Source organism: Xiphophorus hellerii, chromosome 20, assembly GCF_003331165.1.
Source record: "Xiphophorus hellerii strain 12219 chromosome 20, Xiphophorus_hellerii-4.1, whole genome shotgun sequence".
NCBI classification, from domain to species: domain Eukaryota; kingdom Metazoa; phylum Chordata; class Actinopteri; order Cyprinodontiformes; family Poeciliidae; genus Xiphophorus; species Xiphophorus hellerii.
In genome coordinates this window covers 13907767-13928738 of record NC_045691.1, presented here as the reverse complement: position 1 = coordinate 13928738, position 20972 = coordinate 13907767, and the positions used below count along the sequence as shown (strand labels likewise).

At 38.2% G+C, this 20972-nt stretch overlaps 1 protein-coding gene across 1 annotated transcript in view; it reads right to left on the bottom strand.

The window, feature by feature from the left end:
* The window catches only part of foxj3 (forkhead box J3), a 105229-nt gene that overhangs the window by 58970 nt on the left and 25287 nt on the right, over positions 1-20972 (bottom strand). The window contains exon 2 of the mRNA XM_032549915.1: positions 5919-6406. Within this exon, the coding sequence (XP_032405806.1) occupies positions 5919-6239 (321 nt within the window). The 5' untranslated portion in view covers positions 6240-6406. The remainder of the gene's footprint in view (positions 1-5918; positions 6407-20972) is intronic.

Sequence of the window (20972 nt, the reverse complement as noted above, 5' to 3'; positions counted from 1 at the left end):
ATTATATGTTTTTATTGACTTATTGATATTTCTTAAAAGCGGAGGCTAATGCAGTTGTGTTGAGAAGATTAAATGGGTTGCTGGTGTCCAGATTAGCCAGGTCTCATCTCACAGGCACAGCTTGCATTATCATACAGAACTGACGCATGTGTGTGTGGGGGTGTGTGTGTGTGTGTGTGGGGTTGTGGGCGTGTGTATGTGTGTGTGTGTGTGTGTGTGTGTGCGTGCGTGCGCCGAGTCTCAAATTGCTGCGAATGGCATCTCCAGGGGAACAGAAGAGCGATGACTACATCCGACCTACATTCACCCCATCCTGGCATGCTCGCTTTCAACTAATTACACACACTAACATGCATACTCAGTCAGGCTATCGGTGGAGTAATATCAGGGAAAAGCTGCAAGGAGAATGCTAATACAGAATGCATGCTGCAGAATAACACATCATTTTGGTGCTGTGAAAGTTATGATGTCATAAACCTTTTACAGCTGTGCAAAAGTAACTTCCATATGATTTGGAGAGAAGCATATCTTAGTGCTTTAAAGGAGTAAAAACAAAACTTAAGGCTATTGGAGTCCATTCAAAGGCCTCGAGGATAAAACATCTAATAATAGATTCCATTCAAACATCTTGTGTGTTAAGGAGAGTAATTCATATTTTAAACACATGGTTTTATTTGTTTGATTTCTCAGAATAACTGACAGGGAAAATACACCATTAACAAGAACTAAGAAAAAAAAAAAAGGTGACGCAGGCTAGAGCCTATGAGCACATCTCCTTACCGCTCTTTCAGTTTTCTGAGCTGTACAGCATCCTGGTTAGAGTGATGTGGTTTTTCACACTTTTAATGTGCGGGGTATTTCTGCATTTGCAACCCACGTGTAGGCTAGAATCTGACGATCTGTGCAAGGCATAACTAAACTTGAAAGCACTGGAGGAGCGTCAAACTGCACCGCCACTGACTAATTTTGTGACTTACATTTTTACAAAAAAAAACCCTTATTCCAGTTACGTCAGTTCTTTTTTTTTGTATTTATACACCCAACTATGCATAGAATAATAACTGATTTTGACATTATACATATGTGGGTAGGAATGCAATGGTAGAGACCCCAAATGTCAACCAGACAAGAGTGTATGTCGATCGCTGTCAATTGCAGTTTAAATGCAAAAACATCACCTTAAAAATATAAAACATGACAAAGCAGTTGCTAAAGTTGTGATACTAAAGTTGAGTTATGTTTGCAAAAATCTTTCCCACAGTGTAAAAATCTGCAGCTTAAATAGGACACCAAACAGTGCAATACCACCAATAATCATAGGGGCAGAGTGGCGCCCCCATGATTTTAGCTCAGGTTCAATCAGAGAAAGCAATGAAGAAGATGGAAATGGCTGAACGTCTCCACCACTCAGTCTACTGTACTGACTCGTTATAGTTTTCCAAGAATACACATTATCTTGATTTCCTCCACTGTTACCATGTTTGCTGTTGTCTGTAGCTAAATCAGTAGCTAGCTCAGAACTAATTGTAGTGGCTATGTTGCCCAGCAACCAGGAAATTCACTCATTTTGTTGAATTTTCTCCAGTGCATCCTTACTTCTACATGAAGTTTGATTTTATGAGCTCATGCTAATGAAAAGTTATGTGCTTATTATTGATAAATAATAAACAAGTGATCTACCAGTGCAAAAATTCTGACACTAGTAGACTCTAAAATTAATAAATAATTGTATTCATGAATAGTTTTGTGGCTAAGAGTCTGTTATAAGTGTCAATAGCCATCAGAATGCTCAACTCCATTAATAAGGCTGTCTGAAAATGCTTAGTTATACATAGTTCTGGAAAAAATGAAGAGTCCACTGCACTGAACCCCATTGAAAACCTTGTTTTCGATCAAATATTGATTTCTGAACTCTTCCTGAGTTAAAACATTTGTATTGTTGTTTCTAAATTAATATGAACTTGTTTTCTTTACAATGTTTGATATCTGAAAGCAATTTGTCAATTTATCATTTAAATAAATACTACCTTTTGCTTGGAATTTCAGAGACATGTCAGTAGTTCATAGAATAACAGAACAATGTTTATTTTACTTTTATTCTACTTTTTTTATATAACTATAAAGAGTAAAATCAGAGAACTGATCATTTTAAGTTGTCTCTTAATTTTTTCCACCGCTCTATATTTAGCAATATAAATATACAAATTTTTTCTTACCTCCACCAGTAACACTTTAATATCTATATGTATTTATAGTTGCACTTATATAGTTTTTCAGCAATTTTTATGTGTACTCCAGTAGCCAAGGATATTTTGTGGCCAAATTCACTGTTGTGTATTTGTGCAATAACAAGTAAGTCTAAGCTTTATATTTTATCCTGAGTAATAACCTGAATACTTTGAAGAACACACTATTGTCCAGACTATCGAAGCTGCAATCTTGATGAAAAGTGCATTTATTTGTAAAGTTTGATCAATAAGGGTCATACGCGCTGCACCTGGATTTGTCCAACAACAACAGTTGAATATAACACTGCAACCCTAAAGCCAAGGTCTACAGAAAACCATTTAGCACTGAATGTAACAAGCCACTGCACACAAAGGTGGGTGGCACACAAAGCACAGAGCTGAAATCAGTGTTGGGTGAAAATGGCTGCAACTCAAATCAAGACTGCACGTATGCCGCCGGGTTACTGACAACTAAATAAGTAATGATGAAGGCAAAAGAGGAAACAACGGCTGCAAAATGAAACAATTAATTTCCTTACAACGTGCATTTTCACAAAAGCTAAAATCAATCCATCTATAACAACACATGCTTTCTCATCTCTGCCTCACCTACATACATTCATTCACATGCACAGACACACACACACACACCCTGGTCCACGCGCCAGATCTTGTCGCCCAAGGAAATGGGTTTCATACATCTTGTCTGACTGCAATAAAGCAGTGCCTAAGATTCTATTTCCAATAAACGTCGACTGATTGGAAAACTCATTCTAATATCAATTTCTATCTGGGGCCTTTAAAAGGCAATCAGCATAGCTTCATCTCGGTATATCATGGGCTCCTTGAGATGATGACACAGCACTGGCTTTCTCCTTCTGCATAATGGCCTTCTCCTATCAAAGCATCTGCAATGAATAATACCACCCATGAATGGGCTATTTAGTCTGTGTTCGCACAGATAGGGGCCACTTGTCTGAATATTAATCCAGGGTTTTACACTTCATATGGTTCTCTCAGGGCTGCAGTGTTTTTCATTCAGAGGAGTGAGGCACTTAGTGTGATTTGACACACTCAGTTTTTTCCTTTTTCTTTCCTCTAAGCTTCCTAGGATGTGACAATGGTGATTACCAGAGGAACTACATTTGTTTAAGATGCTCCTGCACCCAAAAAACAATGATTTGAGTCGGGCAACATCGGTTTCAGCAAAATGCAGGTCCCAGAAATAACTTCCACAGGTTAAGAAAAACGAAATATCTTTTAACACAAACAAAAAAGTCGATATTTCATCCCTGAACAGCAGTAAAAACGGGAAGTTATAGACTATTATTGTCAACAAATCAAAGGAAATGACAGCAAAAAGCACCAGACAGCAACAAATATCAAGATCATTCATTTATGCCTTTACCCTTCAGTGTCCTCTTGAAACAAGAGCAACATTTTGTTGCATAAAAACTTCTGCTTGTTGATCAAGACCAAGCAAAAGAATTCAGACCCCCATGATGTCATGTTAAAATCAATTTGTAGAGCATTCTGGGCAGGAGGAAACTGCGGCATTGTTTACATTTTTTTCATGAGTAAAAAAAAAAGATGAAATGAAGTATGATGTGTATTTGTGGCCTCTGAGATTGAACACATTGTAGAAACTCCATGCAAGTCTATTGGAGGACCAGTTTTGGACATGTAGACACTGAAAGTTTTCTCCGTCTTTCTTCACAAAACAGATCAAGCTCTATCAGACAGAATGGTGACCATCTTCAATCTTCCACAGATTCTCAGTGGGATTAAGATCTGGACTTTAACTAGGCCTTTCTGATACCTGACTATACTTTAAACTAACCTAGTTCACTGGAGCTCTGGCTGTTGATTTACAGTTAGGGCCAGAAATATTTGGACAGTGACACAAGTTTTGTTATTTTAGCTGTTTACAAAAACATGTTCAGAAATACAATTATATATATAATATGGGCTGAAAGTGCACACTCCCAGCTGCAATATGAGAGTTTCCACATCCAAATCGGAGAAAGGGTTTAGGAATCATAGCTCTGTAATGCATAGCCTCCTCTTTTTCAAGGGACCAAAAGTAATTGGACAATGGACTCTAAGGGCTGCAATTAACTCAGAAGGCGTCTCCCTCGTTAACCTGTAATCAATTAAGTAGTTAAAAGGTCTGGGGTTGATTCCAGGTGTGTGGTTTTGCATTTGGAAGCTGTTGCTGTGACCAGACAACATGCGGTCAAAGGAACTCTCAATTGAGGTGAAGCAGAACATCCTGAGGCTGAAAAAAAAGAAAAAATCCATCAGAGAGATAGCAGACATGCTTGGAGTAGCAAAATCAACAGTCGGGTACATTCTGAGAAAAAAGGAATTCACTGGTGAGCTTGGGAACTCAAAAGGCCTGGGCGTCCACGGAAGACAACGGTGGTGGATGATCGCCGCATACTTTCTTTGGTGAAGAAGAACCCGTTCACAACATCAACTGAAGTCCAGAACACTCTCAGGGAAGTAGGTGTATCTGTCTCTAAGTCAACAGTAAAGAGAAGACTCCATGAAAGTAAATACAAAGGGTTCACATCTAGATGTAAACCATTCATCAATTCCAAAAATAGACAGGCCAGAGTTAAATTTGCCGAAAAACACCTCAAGAATCCAGCCCAGTTCTGGAAAAGTATTCTATGGACAGATGAGACAAAGATCAACCTGTACCAGAATGATGGGAAGAAAAAAGTTTGGAGAAGAAAGGGAACGGCACATGATCCAAAGCACACCACATCCTCTGTAAAACATGGTGGAGGCAACGTGATGGCATGGGCATGCATGGCTTTCAATGGCACTGGGTCACTTGTGTTTATTGATGACATAACAGCAGACAAGAGTAGCCGGATGAATTCTGAAGTGTACCGGGATATACTTTCAGCCCAGATTCAGCCAAATGCTGCAAAGTTGATCGGACGGCGCTTCACAGTACAGATGGACAATGACCCCAAGCATACAGCCAAAGCTACCCAGGAGTTCATGAGTGCAAAAAAGTGGAACATTCTGCAATGGCCAAGTCAATCACCAGATCTTAACCCAATTGAGCATGCATTTCACTTGCTCAAATCCAGACTTCGGACGGAAAGACCCACAAACAAGCAAGACCTGAAGGCTGCGGCTGTAAAGGCCTGGCAAAGCATTAAGAAGGAGGAAACCCAGCGTTTGGTGATGTCCATGGGTTCCAGACTTAAGGCAGTGATTGCCTTCAAAGGATTCGCAACAAAATATTGAAAAAAAACTATTTTGTTTGGGTTATGTTTATTTGTCCAATTACTTTTGAGCTCCTAAAATGTGGAGTGTTTGTAAAGAAATGTGTACAATTCCTACATTTTCTATCAGATATTTTTGTTCAACCCTTTAAATTAAACGTTACAATCTGCACTTGAATTCTGTTGTAGAGGTTTCATTTCAAATTCAATGCGGTGGCATGCAGAGCCCAACTCGCGAAAATTGTGTTACTGTCCAAATATTTCTGGCCCTAACTGTATCAAATAAAATGCTAATAAAATACATTGAAATATGTGGCATTAACATGACAAAATGTGAAAAGGGTACAAACACATATGCAAGGTAACGTTTGCAGCCAAACAGAAAAATAGAAAAAAAACTTTGTACATAAATCAATAATAACGGTGCACGTTTCTTGTTCCTTACCTTCCAGCCGCTGCCTGCCTCCCTATAGTAGGGGAAGTTATCACAGATCCACTGGTAGATCTCGCTCAGCGTCATCTTCTTCTTTGGCGAGCTGTTGATGGCGAATGTGATGAGGCTGGCGTAGCTGTACGGAGGCTTGCCGTCCTTGTGCTGCTGCACCTCCTCCTGATCCAGCGTGGTGGTGTGATCCAGTAAGGTGCTCTTCTTGCCCATGCCGGGCCCGTGGGCATTCTGGGCGTCCGTCTTGCGGATGGCCGCCTGCATGGTCAGCTGAGGGAGCCAGTCCATGGAGGTCAGGCTGCTCTCCAGCTCCGACGTCATGGTGACGGCAGGCCGGGCAGGAGGGAACGGGGGTATATTAAAAAAAAAAAAAAAAGCCGGAGGAAGTGGTTAACGTTGGTGAAAACAGTCCAAGTGTTGGAAATGACTAGGAAGAGAGATGAAATGAGGACAGCTTAGGACGTCAGCATAGCGTCTTCTGTTCGTCCCTGGAGAAACAAAGAGGAGAGAGATGTGCTTTTATTAGCCAAAGGTTTATTTCATGGAGTACATTAAAGCAGAGAGATTGGTAAAAGAAACCGTTCATCTGCCATACAGCAGCATACGAAAAACACAAGAAAAGCTCCTTTGCAGTTTCCACATCACCCAACCGTCTTTATGAAGTATCCTCATATTCTGTACGCTAGAGATCACAAGCCCACCACTTTCTCCACCACTTGCTGCTCTCAAAGCTGACTCATAGCTGGGACTCCATCTGCACAGAGAGAGTAAATGCCAAGCAATTGTTTTCACAACTGCCAGCCAAATGGGGGAACGGCTCAGGAGGAATTCCGACTCTCTCGAGGGTAGTAAACCCCTTCTACATTTTTATCCCTGCTGCTCGCCTAACCGCCCGCCTCCTCCAAACGGAGCTTCTGTCGTAAACAAGCAAACTAGAGTCATCTTGCAAACTGTCCTCCACTGTGTGTGTGTGTGTGTGGGTGTGTATGTGTGTGTTAGCCATGTTGCGCAGAAACCAGCCAGCAACAACCTGTCTCGCTGTCTCTCTTGGCACACCACCATGCCGCTCTTTAAATAGATGATCCGTGTAGAAAGGCCAAAAGTTATGAACACAGGAATGTAGGGGTAAAAAAAAAAGAAAAAGAGAATCAGGGCGGGATGACACTGCAGTCTGTTGGAGAGGGGTCTGGCGGGAACATTCGGGAGGGTGAGGAATCCCCACTTTGTTTTTTTTGCTTCACTTGACTAAATATGTTCACAAGTGTGTGTTTGTTGGTGTGTGGCAGCTTCAGCATATTCAAGTCTGTGTGTGTGCCATTTGGCTCTGAATAGCAGGAGTCTTGAGGCCACCTCATTGGTTAAATCATGCATCTTTCAGTGACATGCAAAAGCTATTTCAAGATTTCATGACTTAACTTGGACTTCAAAATATATCACGACTGCAATCAGTGTGTGCAACATTCACGTCGCAAATCAGTGTAGGGCTGCAACTAACTATTAGTTTAATAATCGATTATTCAGATTTTTTTTTAAAGTCTCATTTTGCAGATTTTTATAATATTATAAATACATTAAAATATGCAAATAAACAAGAAGAACATCTTATTGCCTAAAATGTATAAAACAGCATTCCTTTAGTGAATGCTTGATCATTTGTAGCAGAGGATAGCTCTGCAGCTTAAGAAAAAAAGCTCAGGCCTTTCTGCTTGACAGAACATCAATATAAGGCAGGGCTGATCTGTTGATTATTTGGATTAACTGATTAATAATTGAATAACAAAAGGTGCTTAAATAGGACCTTTTTTTTACAGAATCAGATGAAGCTAAAACTATTCTGCTTGAGTTCAGGGTAGAATATATTTACAGATCTAAGTTTTTTCATTTTAAGGACAAAATGTGGATATTTTCTGTACATTTTAACTTATATATATTCCTTTATTTAATCAGGTAAACCCCGTTGAGATCTAGATCTCATTTTCAAGAGGGACCTGAGCAAAAAATTTGCAATACATAACTTAATTTAACTTAATTACTGCTCTGAGTATGCTGTTGTTTCAGTAAATGGCTTTTTTTGAGTCTGTATACTCCAGTTTACGATTACTCAATTACTACATTAGTTGGCGATTATTTCAATAATCGATTATCCCGATTCATCCTTTAATCCCAATTAATCCCTTCAGTCCTAAAGGAGTTTTTGAAGCGCAGTAACTGTCAGTGAATATATTCCAAGTGTTTTGAACCTGCATGTTTCATGCTAAGGTAATATTGAGCGAGTTGGACAGAGTCTCAGGGCAGCAGATGTTCACATTGAACACTAATGACGTCGCCCAAAATTCAAAAGGTCACAGAGAGCTGGAAGCACAGATAAGGACAGGAAATAGGCACATATGGCAACTGCTATAGTCGTCATATTATTTACCAATATTATTGCCTGTGCAGGATATTTTAATATCGTGCAGGTCTAACAAGAGTAAACCTGTAACATTTATAAAAAGAGGCACGATCAGTGCTGGTTAACTGTCAACATCCTGTCAATAGCATAACCGAAGGTGCTATTAAGAGCAAATGGTGAAAATTCCTGTATTTTTTCATATTGCAGGGTAAAAAATTTTTTTGTATTGTCAGTTTTTTCCAATATGCTGCAGCTCTACTTTGACGTTAACCATACTTTTAGGAATCCCAGAAAGGAAGTCATGCCGTTTAAAATAAAACTGAAATTGATTAAATAAAATTCCATAAAATAAAAATCAGCTGTCAAAAAAGCCGGGTTCTCTGTGTGAACCAGAGAAAGGAGCGGTTGAATATTTCTAAACGCATCCCGAAGTCGCTTCAGTGTTGTGTTATGTTAGCCTGGTAACAGCTCAGGGGATGACATCACGTGCAGCGCTGGCAGGTAACGCAGGCGGAGCTATGCTCAATGACAACAGGAACAAAGACTTTCAGCTAACAGTTTATTATTCAGGGATTACAGGGATCATTCTTAGCAACTTGTCCAGGTTTGTAGCGGCTGTTTTTAGCAAGCATGACAATCCCCTCCACCTTTACTCCTGCCGCTCTGTCTGAGGGCTGAGCCTGCAGATATAATTTGAAAGGTGAGTAGAGGAGCGCTGAGATGTTTAATTTGTTTTCCTGCATATTCTCAAATTCCCATTTCCACATGTCCTGACATTTAAACTTCCGCCTTGATATCCATTGCCCTTCTTCCCTCCATCTTCTCTTTTAATTTTATAAAACAACTTTACATTTTTTTTTAGATCTCTAGAAAACTTTAACCAGAGCCACATCATGTAATCAACTTGCTTGTTGGCATGGTTTCATAGCATAACGGATATCATAAAAACTACAGAAATACTACACAATATAATCAAAGCAGAACTGCATACAAATCAGCAAAGGGTATTAAAAACGGTATTTACTGCCAAAAGAATAAATAAATTCTGGTTTTGTATGTATTAGATTAGATCTACTTCTTTTTCAAGACCTTCTGTATTATCTGTGCTACAGATTCACAAGGTTTCCACATATTTATCATTTCGAACTTTTATTTACAGACTCAAATATCTAGATTTTATTTTGCTTTTCCATAACATTTTGGGTATTATGAATATTTCTGAAAATAATTTGTGAAGGCTCATTTTTTTAACTTTGACCTTTTTTATTATGTCTGTAAAACTTCCAAAATATGGCAGTGTTTTGTTAGCAGTTTGGTATATTAATAACACTCAGTCTAAGGAGCACAGGTCCAGTTCAAATTGAATTTGGTTTGAAGTTTAAAAAATAAAATGTTTTGTTGATTTTTCAATTAGTATGCGTTTGGACAGTAGGTCAAAAAACAAAATAAAATGTTAAAAATCATGGTTTGATTTGACAATTCAAAGCTGAATAATATTTAAATACAAGTCGACTTAAAATTAAGAAAACTAAGAAAAAAAACAGAAACATTTTTTTTATTTTTAGTTTTGTATTTTTCATATTTTCCCAGAAATGAAAAATAGTCCAAGGAAATGCCAGACCTTTCCAGACTGTGTAGGAGCCCTAATGCTAGCATTACAGGAATGAAATGAAATTATCTGTAATGTCATTAAAGACAACATATTACCTCATGATTTCCTTTGAATAAGCTCCATCTAAGTCAAAATGCAGCTGATGGTCAGAATCACATTTGGTAGAAATGCAGTCAGAGTTCAAGCAGAAGAGGTGCGAAAAAAGCCACAAAAAACTAATTTATCTTTTCAAAAATTATAATTTAACTATGATAGTACATTTTTATCACACATCCAAATGTGGCGTAAGTATATTAAATCATTTTTTTATTATATTTGATATGTAACAAATGCAAAGTGCTTCAGAAAACAAAAATATTAAATAAGATTCTGCAACTTTTTGTAGCAATAAGCAACAATCATGAGGAATTCCCAAACTGAACAAACTCCTCTGGCAGCATTCGAACAGAAACTGTTTATGTTAATACTTTTCAGCTGATGTCTCACAGCAGGGGATTGCAAGGGCCCGGCAGCCAATTCAAGATCCTCCATTAGTGCGGACGAGCGGGGGATAAGATGAAGGCATTTCTGCAAAACCAGACAAAATTCAAAGTCGGGAAACACCAAATTTGACGGCAGGAGATCATTTATAGCCAAAGTAACTGGTCTAAAACCATTCCCTTATGATCACAGCTAAATTTCATCAGACACATTTTAACAAGAAAGGCGGTTTGCTATTTACTTAATTTTTAGACTGGTTTTAAAGTGATGTTTCTGTTTAAGTTTTAATCTGGAGGGCTGAAATGGGGATGGCATGTAGAAGAGATTCATCTGAGCAGAGGTAAGTAAAGTGGATGGTGCATTGTTGTGTTTATCACCGTGTTTCAAATGTTAAGCTTTCAAACCAATTTTGTGTTTGCAAAAATCGGACTGAAGAGGCTTCTTTTGGCTGCAACTTCAAGTTGGCAAAACATTAAAACAGCTTGTTGAGCCATACTGGATAAAAACGTGAATATTCGGAGGGCACACACACAAAAAGACAACAAATAAAAATATTGTGCTAGAAGTGTGCAAGGATGTTAAGATCAGTTAACATTTTGACTGTCACCTTATCACATTTCAAAACATCCACATTGGTTTTGCATATTTTCCCTATAGTGTGTTCCCTTAAAAGCTGGGCATTTGGTTTCTGATGTGTACTGTTAAAAATATCTCATATTACCATACTCTGTCTAATTTTACACTCGTGACCTTTCTCAAAGTGTCACTGATTTTAATAACTAATGAAGTCACAGCATGCAGTTTGTAAGACAACGTGAAAGTCTGACTGAGACGGTCCTGTTCCTGACAGAATATATGGAATCACTGTGAGGCCGTTCAGTCTGTTGTCTCACTTTGCAGCAATTTATCAATATTATTTTCTGGTTTTGAAGAAAAAGTACCCCTACTGCATTAAATTACACTGATACAGTGGACACCCAGCATTTTGTGGGAGACCACAGCCAAAAAGTTAAATCTGTGAATACAGCAGTTATAAAAATGCCTATTTTAATAGTTTAAACACCAAAAAATAACTTATTGTACAATAATACACAGTGGAAACCATCTTAGCACTACCACAGAAACTAACATCTAAAAGGTCTTCCCTTTGGGAGTTAATCAGCACCAAAAAATAAATAAATGGAGCTCCTGGATTGGAAACGCCACCTAATAGAGCACATGTGTCAAACTCAAGGCCCGGGGGACAAATGTGGCTCACCCTAGCTATATATGTTTCAGCTATAGTTCGTGACCAAAATGGCAATTAATAAAAATTCATGTTTAGCATCATACATTAGCACAAGCATCATAAAAATTCCTTGCAAAACTTTCTAAATTAGCACCACAAAATAGATGATTTTGATTGCAAAAAAAAAAAACATTTCTTGGATGGACTGATCGGTGTGAAAAGATGTTCATTTTAAGAAACCCTTACTGAATGCTGAAACAAAGCTATTTATGGATATTTTAACAACTGAATTGGTTTTATCAATACATTCTGACACAACCGGCCCTTTAAGAACAGTCAGATTTTTTGACATGGTCCAAAATGAAAATGAGTTTGACGCCCCTGCAATGGAAGGTCAAGTATAAATACTAAAAGGTATCTCAGCTTCCAAACTACATTTCTGTAATGCAAACAAAACAGTAAAGCAGATTTTTCAAGATTTAGAAAAAATTCCCAAATAAATGGCAATCCACTGTCCTTAGGCTTTCCATACATAAATCCTGAACATAAATCCAATTTTGTTCAGCTGGATTTCTTAAAGCTAACTGAGAAAGAGTTTTGTTTTTCTTTCAGGGTCCACCTACATATTTCCTAATTACCACCTCTCCATCTTCTTTATACTTTCTCCAAATTTTACACTGTTGATTGGAAACAACAACTTTTTAAAAACTCCATGTTAATTTACCTTCTTCAAATAATTTCTTTTTTTTTTTTTGATGGGTTCAATGCTTATGTTAAGGTCGACAAGCGTTGCCTTTTATTACCGAAATTCAACTTGCACTGTGATTCCAGATGCATCATTTAGAATCATCTTGTGTCATATCTTCTCTATAGAATTGTTTCTACTAAAATTAATGGACTAAACATCCTCTAAGAGTTGTGATTTTATATTTGGTTAGATATTTGAATTCCTTAATCAACCCAGAAGTTCATATATTCCCAAACGATAAAGGTTTTCATGCACTAACATGGTATTTACCTTTACATCTTCACCTTTCTGCTGTTGTTTGGTTGTTTGTTTAAATAGGACATAGTAAAACTAAAGTTTCCTTCCTATTACAGCATGTCAATATGGACAAAGGAACCAAGAAAGAACCAAACTAGTACTTCTGGACGCCAGAGTAGGTGATGAGATTAGAACAAGGATTGATGAAAAGACCAGATTCATAGGCACACACGCTATTTGGCCCTTCATGCTAACGATCCAGCTGCTACATAATCCGTGGAGCCAAGATACCGTCTTCATTAGAGAACCTTTAGGCGGTGGCAGTATTGATAAGGCGTAACAAGAGCAGGCAGTTAGAAGGTCCCCCCTGCTGCCTTCATTACTCAGACTTTGGTACAGCCAGGCCTGCTGCTACATCGGCAGGGACTGTCCAAAAATGTTCACCAGTGGGTCTGTGGGTGGGCAGCCAAGTGGAAGCGAAGGAGGCAGGTTGAAAGATAATAAAAGATGGAAGTGACAGATCACTACGAGTGCTGTAAGGGTGAATGTGTTTAGCATGTTTAGCAACAATCGGAGGTGGCAGAGAGCAGAAAGAGGTCTGACCACGAGCTCAAGCGAACACACACTGAAACCAAACAAAACCACCCCGACTCGGATACAGAAAAATGTGTGGCGTCACAGTCATTCTAAATAAAAGGAAACATTTTATTAATCACTAATTTGTTTTCAAAAAGAGGTGGACTTAATCCTAGAGCCGGGAAAAAAAATGGTCCATTTCATTTTCTATTCAAAACACTCAGAGTAAAATCTACCATTAAGCCCTGAAGGATAAAGGATCGCTGAGTAACACACTGAATGTATTTTTTCTTAATTCTTAATTTCCCAACTTCTTGACAGGACTCGTCAACAGCACAGCTGCTTCGTCAAAGCATTACTGCTTTACCTGTGGCAGGTTTCTCTCAGTAAAGAATCCCCAATGAAGCAATATGATGAGCAACAACCTGGGATTACTCAATGCAGAACATTACATCAACTTGACCATGTTAAGCAAGGCTGTCCGGGGAAGCAGTCAGCAACTGCGTCAGAAAAATCAGTGCCGCTCCCCCTCTCAGCTATTGCAAAATTGATGCATCTACTTAGCATGCACTTAAAATTTTAGTACCCATAACAATGCACGGGCCCAGCTGAAATTAATATTTCAACTGAAGAGCTGCTGCTGTGACTGGCACTTAGTGAGGACAATCATTTAAGTCTATTTCAGACAGAACAGGCGATGGCTAAAAGTCTAAATGATTATATATTGCAGCAATTTCAATACAATGAATTACCAGGATATCACTGCTGAAGACAACAAAACTAAAGGCAAAGCATTTTTATGAACTCTTCAAAATGTAAAATAAGAAACAGTTCCAGTGATTGCGAGCATAAACACTAAACCATAATTAGAGATGAACAGCACTAAGATAGTGAATGCAGAGCACGTTTGATAGTCAGATTTAACCTTTGTGGTAACAGGCGAAACTTTGGCCCAAAAAAGGGAACTACTCAGTGAAGCAGAAACAGGGGAGTCCCGCTTAAAGGGAAGTACGTCAATGAAATTGGTTTTACTAACACAGAGCCAGTTTCCTTTTTCTGAAACCACACAAATTTTAATGCTTGCTTAAACCACTTAGAAACTGTACTGCTATAATTGTTCATTTTTGCTATTTTTCTAAATGAACGTTGATTTTTAGAACACCCTTCAGAGTGAAGACAGCATTTAGATCAATGGAGTCTGAGTTTAGAGATGAGTGTCGACTGAAGTCATTGGCACATCCGAGTCACTTCTGACAGATTAACACTGCGCAAAAAAAATACCTTTCACTAATGTGGTGAATGGTGGCTCTTTTAAAATGCAAGTAGGTGTTCTAAATTTTACACTTTCATCATCATCTTATCTGAAGACTCAATAATACCTTTTTTATGTAAGAGATCCAGAAATAACTTGGCAAAACCCCACTTGATTGGTGCATCTCTAGCATAAATAAATTGACTTAATTTCCCACTAATTAGAAAGTAAGGATGCATTAATTAATCGGACAGTTATCAACAGACCTAATACTGGAAATTTTATTTTTGTACGATCAACTCTAGTACCTCAATCACAAGCATGTGCAACATTTTCTCTCTTGTCATCCATAAAAACAAAACAGGAATCTGAAAAGGCAGAAAAAAGTCTGATTGCAACACTTCCACTTCACACTGTACGTTGGTGTCCTTATGTGCACTTTACACGTGCTTCAAGTTTACCATTTGTAATCATATCTTTAAGTGACTTAATGCAAACATTAAGTGTTGCTTTCTTTATCCAATGTGAATTTTTACTATGTAATAAATGTATCTTCCAATCCCTGATAAACATACAAGCTACAAGTTTAAGAGCTAAAGCGAAACACTTAAAACTTGTAAAGTAGGATACAATTAAGGAAAAAATTAAGAGACCACTTAATTTTTCTTTTTTTTTTTCAGTTTCTGAAGTTTTCAGCAGGTTTCAGTTTTATTAACCCTGTTAAAAATGAATAGATCTTATTACATATACTTCACTAGTGTTGATTATTATCTTAACATTATGTGCCTATAATATCTGTAATTTTGTTTCTGCTTCGCCCCACCAAAGAAATGGATAACAGAAGCTTTTTAAAGCATTATTTTCTTGTTTCTTTCCCCCTTTTAGCTTATGTTAATGTCATTGAAAAAAAATAGTTTTGCATCATTGTTGAAATCCAGTATCATAATGTAAACATTAAAAAAAGGCACATTCACTTTAGTGAGCTTTCTTTTTGTTAAATTTGACAAAAAGTGTTTCTGAAATTAGAAAACATACAAAAGCTACGAGATTTTCAACATGTAATACATGAAACTCATAAGTTTTAGAATTTATAGAATGCATATTAATCAATACTTCCATTGTTTCCCTGATAGTAATACTTTTTAAACAATAACATTTACAGTGGCAATGGCTGTGTATCAAGTTAAAAAAATGCAAAATGTCCAAACTGACAAAAAGATAGAAATTATTGCATATTTACAAAGTTAAAAATAGTCCAAGTGGGTAAATTCTACTCTCTACCAAGAACATCTGGTTGCCTACTGAGAAGAACTTCCTGTCGAATACCTGTGTATTACTGTCATCATTTCCTCTCTGAGCAAAGTAGGCTATTCAGTTCACATTCTTACTCCCACTAGCAGACAGACGACTGTTGATACATACCAGGCCAGCGAGCTCCTGCGTTTATCTGCAATTTCCGAGATTAATCCCTTTTTACTGCAGTCAAGCATCAGTCAAGAGCGACGCTCCGACAGCGTGCGTCTGCTCAGCCACAGAGACTCGACCATTAAGACCCGTGATGACTGTGCTGTTGTATCTGCTTCTTCAGAACTGCAGGCATGATGAATGATGTATTAAAAACAGTGTCACTGCAATTCAAACAGGCCACAATAAATATTTACACCAGTGATTCTTAAATGCTGCCCAGAACCCAGAGACGGTGAGGAGGGAAGAGCTCATTTGTGACAAGAATCTTCTTGTAGTGTGACGGTAACTTGGCGGAAAGGAGGGGAAACGTGAAGCATGCTCCTTCTGTTATGCCTGAAGATTTGGCACATGCACTCATAACAACAACAGTGATGTAACCTGGTAACAAGGCTTTGGCATCCGCGCTCTCGACCGAAACCTGGGTCATACCTTCCATATCAGTGGTTTTATATTAGTCCGGGAGAAAGCCCTTGTTTTCCTAGCGATAGCTGAGGGTATAAACACGGAGGGGTGGGGACTTTGCTCACCTGCCCTTCAGTCAAAAGACACTCCTCAATTTTTCCACCGCTGCAGTGAAAGGACTTAAGTTATTTTTGACATCTCTCAAAATAAAATAGCAAAGAGCCTTGGTATTCATTTTGCACATGAGCTCTGCAATCATGCAGCAAATGGCCTCAGGCCTCATTGCCATAATTAAAAAAAAAAAAAGAGAGGAGAAAAAAAAGCAGGTAGCAGCCATGCCAAGGCGACAGCTTTTAATGTCGGCTTTCCTTCTCAATTAAAGGCTTAATGGTTCCGGTGAAGCCAGCCCCAGGAAGAACGCATTAATACCCCGGTCCTTACTAGCATTTTTAGGATGTGTCAATTATCACTTTGCCACTCTCGTTGCTGAACCCATTGTTCAGATTACTGCTCAGTGAAACAGACTTGGCTGCCCATCAGAGGCCTTAAACCTCTGAATATGTATTCCAGAGTACTTATTGTCCAAGTAGCATTAAGGTAAATTAGATTTTTTTAGGATGTAAGCGGGATGGTGCTGGTCAATTAAAATCAAAATGTATGCATGCTCTTTAGGCTCCAGCTTCACCCATGAATGAACGAATCGAGTCCGTAATTATTCTGCCAATCAACATGGAGTGTGACTGTGAGGCAGTTTAACACTGCATCACAGGTACAAGAAAGAAAGAAAAAAAGTGACAAAAACTTAGAGAATTTCATAAATGGAGCAGTGACCAGCTGCAACCTTTTTAAATTAATCTTAATGATTGTACTTTTTTAGATAAAAATGTGCATCCAATTTTTAAACACCACAAAATCTGATTAAAAAGATTTGCTCTTTAAATTTATGTAACAAAAAACCAACATAAGGAATCAGGAAAATAACCAAAGTATTCAACATTGAATTAGAAATAGAAAGCAAACTTCAGTTCTCTTGAGGAAAAATTATCTGGTTCTATTGCACCCATTTTCTGAAAATACAATTATTAATACTACAAGATAAACTGTTCTTATTAACCAATTAGTAATTTTACATTTGATTAATTTAAATATAGGACATTGTATACTGAAATATGATTAAAACAGGACTAGGAATGGTGCAACTAGACATAAAAATCCTAAAATCACAATTATATTTAGATCATTTTAATGAAGTTTTCTTCACCCTGAAAACTCGTAAGAAAATGAAAGGACTCTAAACTGGAATGTTTTCTTTCTGCAGGCTTGAAGCTGGATGTGTGCGTCTATCCAAGCTGCAGATGTGTTTGGACAAACTAGTCTAAAGCATGTTAGTGGTCCATAGTAACTTAGGGTGACAATAAATGGACTCTTTAAGATTTGGTTACTGAAATACCATAAGCCAGACTTACTAATGAGTCAAAATAAAGAGCAATCAGGGTCTTCTCCTAAACCCCAGCAATGTGGAGGAAAACCATTTTATCTGTGTAAAAAACGTAAGAAGATGTATAACGACTAATGATGAATGTAGACGTGGGATTATTAGATTTGACGTCACTTATTACATCAGCTGGCTGCAGCAGTCGGGCTCTAAAAGAAAGACAGAAAGCTTTCGACCGCTGCTAACTGACAGACGAGTCGGGCAGATGTAGGAAAGGCGGATCAGAGTCAGAAAAGATCTGTGAGCCGTCTGAGGATCAACTGAGGTGCTGCAGGCTGTCTGCAGAGGCCACAGTGCAACCAGCAGGGCTTATAACCTCACAATTCACTCAGCAAAACCAGAGAGAAAAATGTGAATGGACACAGCAGAGGAAGTCCTCAGAGAGGCGGTCTCCACAGTGAGCTCCGTTCACTGCTGACATGGATTCGTCACAGACGTACAGATGTATACAGACAGAGGTCTAAGCTGCTGAGGCGAGCACAAGACTGCAACTTTACGTGCAATCTCTTAAGGTCAATGCAAAGAAAAGAAAAAAAACACACACGCATTCAGCATAGCAGTAATTGAATAAGCCTTTCCAGTGAATCAGAGTAGTGATTGTGTGGGATTGGCTCCACATCCCTAACAGCTTGCCTGGGAGGTGGTCTTTGTTTTGGAGGAGGCAGGGGTGTCCTGACACCAACCATGTGAACCCAATTACCCCGGTCCCGCAGCCTGGGGGCCCACATTAACAAAGTCCCTCTGGGAGGTTGACTCCATGCCAGCCTGGCAGCCGGTAAGATCCTGCTGCTGAATCACAACTAGACCACTTAAGGAACTGGCAGGCCAAGCGCTTGGTGGCATTCTCACTCTCATCCATGTCGACTCCATCCCAGTTTGTTTTTGTTGGTGTTAAATACAGAGCCAGTCTCTGAGCTGAGATTGGATTTTACAGTCAGCATGAGTTAAGGCTGACGACGGCAGTAGGGTTTTAACTTGAACTGAAACATTAAACTGTACATATTGTCACATTTTGGAGTCTAAAAATTAGTGGTGCACCGATTTATCGGCCAGACAATTTATCTGTGCCAATTTCCTTAATTTTGGGAGACTGGTGATCAGCCGATACTTACGTGTGAAGCCGATCTTATCAACCTTAGAAAAGGTCTAAAAATCGACCACTGTCCTCTGTTCTCCCGTCAGAGAGGTTTGACTGACAGGTCAGCCTTCCAGGTCATCTCTTCACATTTACAGCTACCAATAGTCACCCCACTGTTACCATCTCAGTACTGCTTGCAGGTTGGGCTTTTTAAAAGATCGGTGATTCAGCCAGAAAACTGCAATCGGTGCACCCCTACTAATAATAAGTAATCATTTTTGAAGAGAAGAGCATGTTGATTGAGGCCACTTATAAGAGGAAGACACTAATTTTTATGAGTGACGAATGGCTCTTTAAAAGGCAATCTTTTCTATTCACAGAGTAGACTAGAATACATTGATTCAATGTGTCGCCACTTATTAGAAACAGAAAATAGTATAGAATAAAACAGAATAGAATATTACTGATATGTCACTAATATATGTAGTGAGTAGTTTCTCCATGAATATCAGAAAAGAAAGTAAAGAGAAAAGAGCTGATTTTTCTCAACCACCAAAATTTCTGTGCTAAATAAAACAAAATGATTAATTTAAGGAACAACATATGGAAAGTGAAAACCAACAGTTCATAATACAGCTACTATAGATATGCAGGGAGGCCCAACAATCACAACTATTGTTTGTGAGCATAATGTTTATCAAGTAATAATATGCAATTTTTTTAACGGTGGTTTTTACTTTTCGTGTCCCGTCATTAAAATGTTAGCTGATGTCCACAGGTCAGAATTAATGCATAGCTTCTCTCACCAAACAATTGCTTAGTACCAGTTATTAGGTTCAGGTGTGACAGGGTTTTTATTTCCTGTGTCTGGGCCAAATTAAGGAGAGGCTGTTTACCTGCAGCTGAAGTTGGATTTTATTGTATGATTTTAATCCCTTCCATCAACCACATGTGTATTATTAGCTTAAAGTGTATTTAAAGGGTCAAGCATGTTGGAAAACTATCAAGTTGGAGAGGTGTGGCAGATAGGGTCATCAGAATACTGTTTTGACAGCTGTATTAGTGTCCTGTAGTTAAACCGTCACAAATAAAACAGAGATTATGAGGAGAAAAGTGAGATGTGCATAACTACTGCTTGGTTCACTAATTTAAAATGATCTATTATGGTGAGTTCTTGGAAGCAACTTGGTGATGCATGCCTGCACAAAACAGAGTAACGAGTCCTTGTTAGAGGTGGAGTAGAAATTACAATATCCGGTACAACATTAGTGTGTCAAATTATATATTTTTTGTCACAAGCAGCCATTTCCAACTGTGTTTAAATACAAATATACTTCACATGTGACAGAACACCTTTAAATCTCTCTACATGGTACTGGTTTGGTAAGTCTCGAGCAATAATTACCTCACTGGATAATTATCATACAAACTTCACTTAATAAACCATTTCCCACTGAAGACTTTCAATATTTGTCTTGTGGTCGAAGTTTGTCTTCAGCTTTCAACAATTTTTAGCTTCCATTTTGGCTGCCTTGTGCTCTCTTTTGTTCTTTCCACTATTTTCCTTTTTGTCCTTAATTTTGTTTGTCCAAAATTAACATAATTATCGTACCAGACAAGTCTCATCAAAATTAAAATGGAAAACTTATAAGCTCCTAAAACTTGATCAGAAAAGTACCTAAAGTGAGCATCCTGCCGCCAGGGGCCTGTGTGATATTTTAAAACGTTAACCAAAGTGATTCTAATCTGCCAAAAATCAAAGGGGGTTTTCCCTTGCTCATGCCACAAGTCATTACCAACTAAAAACAATAGAAAGGTTTTTGTTTTTCTTATAAACAAACTGCAACAATCAACTCTTCCTTCTCCGTTTTTCCTTGGTAGAAGAATTATTCATGTAGCCAGATAGAGAACAAGCTGGGGACATCTTTGACGAACCGTTTAATGTTTTAAGTCATTTTTCCTGCAAAACATTGTTATGCTTCTTAGTTCATGGGGTATTTTGTAGCTTTTCTTTTTATGTGAGAGCATGCTAAATTTTTAAAAGCCTAATTTGGGTTTAAAGACATAGCCATTTCTTCTGAAATTTT